Below are 5000 nucleotides of genomic sequence, written 5' to 3'. Positions count from 1 at the left end.
TATGTATATGAATCATGCATACACACTCTCACACACACGTTCACAGACATACTCACACGAACACGTACACACATACAAACACACACACACACACATAAGAAGCAAGCAAGCAAGTATATAGATAAACAAGTGTATGTATATGAATCATGCATACACACTCTCACACACACATTCACAGACATACTCACACGAACACGTACACACATACAAACACCCACACACACATAAGAAGCAAGCAAGCAAATATATAGATAAACAAGTGTATGTATATGAATCATGCATACACATTCTCACACACACGTTCGCAGACATACTCACACGAACACGTACTCGCATACAAACACCCACACACATAAGAAGCAAGCAAGCAAGTATATAGATAAACAAAGCCGAATACTGTCCTACTACATGTACATGTACACCCTGCCTTCACACTAAATCCTTTTGTGTTTCCACCCAGATATGCCCCAGCATGTCTGGGTGAAGGCAGGTCACATCTCCCAAGGCAGAAATAATCGCTCCACCGTCCCTTGGGTCCCCCTTAAGGTCCCCCCAACTAGGTGAGGGCTGTCCACTGTAAAGTGTGACAGGTTACAATAAACTAACAACATGAAACGGATCTATGTGTAATTGCACAACAAGGGGGGGACTTCAACGAGGTGGTAAGCATGACGTAAGCACACTACGTGAACAATGGCCACACTAACAAAGCATTTGTGATGATGATGATGATGATGATAATGATGATGGTGATGGTGGTGGTGAGTAGAAAGACAGGCTCTCTCTAGACCTCATGAACGAGCAGTCTCAGAAAATCTTATTCGAAAAAAAAAAGTTTTCCTCAAGACCCAATGACAGAACAGTTTCAGATAGACTTATTCGAGAATTGGTCCTTGTAAAAACCCCATGAGCAAAGAGTCTTACAATGGATTATTGTCTCGTCGCTGTTCGTTCACAGCGGTGGCAACACGTCCACAATTAAGGACACAACAACGTGTGGTTCGCCATGTGATCAGATAATGAACATAATAAATGATTCTTCACAACGGAAAAAAATCAGAGACTATTCCAAGAGTTCTGTTTCAGAGTCACAATTGGACGAAATATCAGTTCTACATAAGAACATACGAAAGAAGGAGTCTGCAAGAGACCATAAGGCCTACACTAGACAGCTCCGTTCTCCTGGAATACACTGAATATGACATACTATACGAAAATCCTCGAAGTGAACTTTGGAGTTGTAACAAAAATAAGGGTAGATTTTTAGCATCCTAATTCTGTCACCCATCATAATGACAGCACTACAGAAACATGAAAAGGATGCATCAAAAGTGGTAAATATGATATTAAAGTGATTTCAATTTTGATGCAATTAACATATAATAATAATGCTAATAATAATAACAATAATAGTAATAATAATAATAATAATAACAATAAATAATAATGATAGTAATAATAATAATAATGATAATAATAATAACGTAATATATCAGTTATATTGACGTCATAAAACGATAATGATATTGATATTGAAACCAAATTACTGTACAGCGATGATATCATACTAGTAATATTGCAATAAAACATTGGTGATATCACAACATAATGATGCAAATAGATTCACAATGATACATCAAAACAGAACTATATCAATATCACACTGACAGTGTGATATTAGTAATGATACAAACATCACAATTATATTGACTAAGACTAAGATTATGGTATTCGAAACTTCAGCAAAACATGGTCATCATTTATGCAATATAATGAAAATCTAAGTGTTTTATATCTTTTCCTAAGGCAGAAATAATCTCGAAACCCTACTTCGAAATTTGTTTAACTTCTGTGCAAATTAACCTGTCAGTTCATGCCAAGGATGCTCTGAATGATCAGCATTCGAATATTATCTGCTGTATTCATTTCCAAGCGGACACTCTATATGCATAGCACACAAAATATGCACAGAAACTTGCGTGCGCACGCGCGCACTTGTGTGTGTGTGTGTGTGTGTGTGTGTGTGTGTGTGTGTGTGTGTGTGTGTGTGTGTGTGTGTGTGTGTGTGTGTGTGTGTGTGTGTGTGTGTGTGATTCACCATGGTCATGGATCACGTGTTGGACTCGCGATCAACAGCTATTTCCCTCCCCGAAGAGAGCTCAGAGCTCATATATGACCGATCTATGGGTAATGCTGTGACTTTTACACGCACACACACACACACACAATTCCCCGCCCACGAGAGTTGGAGTAACGACTCGCAGAGCAGCAATACTGAAATTATTTCAGCACTGGGCAGGATTCGAACCCAGACCGCCGTAGTGACGACCGGTGTGTGTGTGTGTGTGTGTGTGTGTGTGTGTGTGTGTGTGTGTGTGTGTGTGTGTGTGTGTGTGTGTGTGTGTGTGTGTGTGTGTGTGATTTTAGGCCGATGTGCAAATACACGTGAGTATTTCTCTATACACAGTACGTTCACCTGTAAAGCTTCTTATATGTGTATTATTATTCATACCAAAATAAACCTAATAAAAGAAATCCCTGTATGTGACGTCACATCGTGACGAGTTCTGCTGTGGCATGAAGCAGACAGGTCATGTGACAATTACATGTACCACAGTAACTTGCGATGACATATTAACTCCATGACTTGTAGCGAGTTTCGGCCACGTGTCACGTGATGACGTCTAGCTGGCTCGTCTCTTCCCGATCAGGTTGCGATCTCCGTGTGTCTCTCTGTATGAGAAAAAATAAACATATAAATACACAAAAATGTTGTTAAAAAATGTAATACATTCATTCACAAAGTAAACTGGAATTAACTCGATCTAGTGAAATACTTTACATATCTTGATGTGGTACCATAGCACGAGCAACTTGAAATTGTGTATCTTACGTCTCTTACACAAATATTGACAAATCCATACACTCTAGTTAGGGGATTCCATAGTACCATAGGCAATACCAAAACATCGAAGGACTTCTTGACATGTCCCACAAACGCCTCACCTCCAAGTACAGCGATTCGATAGCTACAACCAAAAACTCTACCGACTCCGCAAGAAGTATAGCATTATCGGCAAAGGGAAAGTTACTGAGTTAAATGTTACTAATCGATGCCCCGTAGTTTCATTTGTAGATAGACTGGTAGCCACCACCCAAACACCAGCAAGAAGCTGGCCCCTCGTAAAGGAATCCATGAGCAGCTGCTCACAGCACCTGACACTAGCTGCCCACCATTTGTACGGATTGTGTTCAACTGGGTCACAGATTTTGGGGCCGAGGTTTTTTTTTCAGACCTAACGCCATTTGCAAATGGCCTTCGACATCTTCAGTAATTCCCCTGAAGGTCCTCTCCTTATCCATCCTCATGAGAGCTTTAGTCCACCGTTTCTGAGCATTGTATCAATCCAGGTCTCCAGCCATCTTTGCTGCACAGCTTAATTCTGCCCTCTCTACATAAGAACATAAGAATAAAGGAGACTGCAAGAGACCGTAAGGCCTACACTAGGCAGCTCCGTATCCATCACCACCTGTGATCCCCATCCATAAAGTTGTCTAATCGTTTTTTAAAACGCTAGTGTCCTCAGGATCTTTCAGAGTTTCACATTTGAAGGTTCATAGTTCTTCAGGAATCTCATGGGTACCAAGCACTTCTAATCCATTAGAATACTAATCCATTATCCTGGGCACACGCATCATCCCTGTGTTTCTCCAGATCAAATCCAGGTGGATTACATCTTGGTCTCTTGGACTTAATACGTAGTCTGGGTGTTTTGACCACAATTCTCTGACCAGTCCCAAAGCACTCAGCACTTTGGTGTTCTAAAGTATCCTCCAACAAGTACTAAAAAGTATGTGATTGATCTCCTTTGACCCTCCTTCCCCACCGTTGAACCAAGACCATCGGTGTCGCCCTCGATATTAGAACCAGCAATCACCCGCCTTCTGGATTTTCCAGAATTCAGATAAAGGGAACTCTTAGTATTCCTAGTTCCAGAACCATGGAAGCCAACACTAGTAACCGCACTGAAGTCGTCTAAAACATGAAGTGGTGATCACTAATTGTCTATAAAGTCAGGCTTAGCATAAAACATGTCTTCAAGTTTATTCGTTTTGGGAGGAGCATATACTCCAGAAAGAAAGATGATACTTAAGGTATCCTTCAACCTAACCAACATCCTACGCTCATCAACAGGAGTGACCTCCTGCTATAGCCGACTGGATAAGCTTACAGCTATACCCGAAAGGTGGGCCCTATCGATGTACCCCGACCAGTAGTAAATGTAACGCTTACTACTAATCTCACTAGTGTCTGTTCACCTCATTATACTGGAACATCTCTTCGCTTCCAGGACCAACGTCTAGAGACCCTTTTGTTTTGCCTTTACAATTATTTTCTCTTTACTTCATCTGGGTGTTCAACACACCCTCCTCACTGGCAGATAATCAGTGGGAAAGCCGGTTTAATCACCGAATGCCAGACTATGGGGAAAGCAGTACTAGGTTACATGGCAACCATAGAGGGACATCCACCTTACCGGACCTACAAAACGTCAAGAAAGAAAACTACATCTTAATTCCGAAGTTTCTTTACCCTACCTCATGGCTCCCGGACTCCAGCTCTTTACAAATGCACTTACATATATATATATATATATATATATATATATATATATATATATATAATATATATATATATATATATATGTGTGTGTGTGTGTGTGTGGGTGTGTGTGTGTGTTTGTGTGCGTGTGTGTGTGCATGTGTATATATGTATATGTATATGCACAAAAGGAACGACCAGGATTACGACCTGGTATATATGTATATATGTAAGTGGAGTAGGAATCACAAGAGTCTTAGTCTGAGTTTATTCCTGACTAGTTTCGCAGGTATGTTTTTTCTTTCCTTTGAAAAAGCACACCTGCGTAACGAGTCAGGAATAAACTCAGACTAAGACTCCTGTGTTTCCTACTCCACTTACGTCTATATATTTCGAT

The 5000-nt window shown here is 40.4% G+C and overlaps 1 protein-coding gene across 1 annotated transcript in view; it reads right to left on the bottom strand.

The window, feature by feature from the left end:
• Window positions 1-2361: 2361 nt before the first annotated feature.
• Window positions 2362-5000, bottom strand: part of LOC143024262 (uncharacterized) — a 12472-nt gene continuing 9833 nt past the window's right edge. Inside the window, exon 2 of the mRNA XM_076183047.1 lies at window positions 2362-2733. Coding sequence (XP_076039162.1) covers window positions 2685-2733 — 49 coding nt within the window. The 3' untranslated portion in view covers window positions 2362-2684. The remainder of the gene's footprint in view (window positions 2734-5000) is intronic.

This window comes from Oratosquilla oratoria, chromosome 4 (assembly GCF_046742065.1).
Source record: "Oratosquilla oratoria isolate Oo_2021 chromosome 4, ASM4674206v1, whole genome shotgun sequence".
Lineage (NCBI taxonomy): Eukaryota > Metazoa > Arthropoda > Malacostraca > Stomatopoda > Squillidae > Oratosquilla > Oratosquilla oratoria.
Note: the sequence above shows the minus strand (reverse complement) of the source record. Positions and strands in the feature narration are given on the sequence as shown.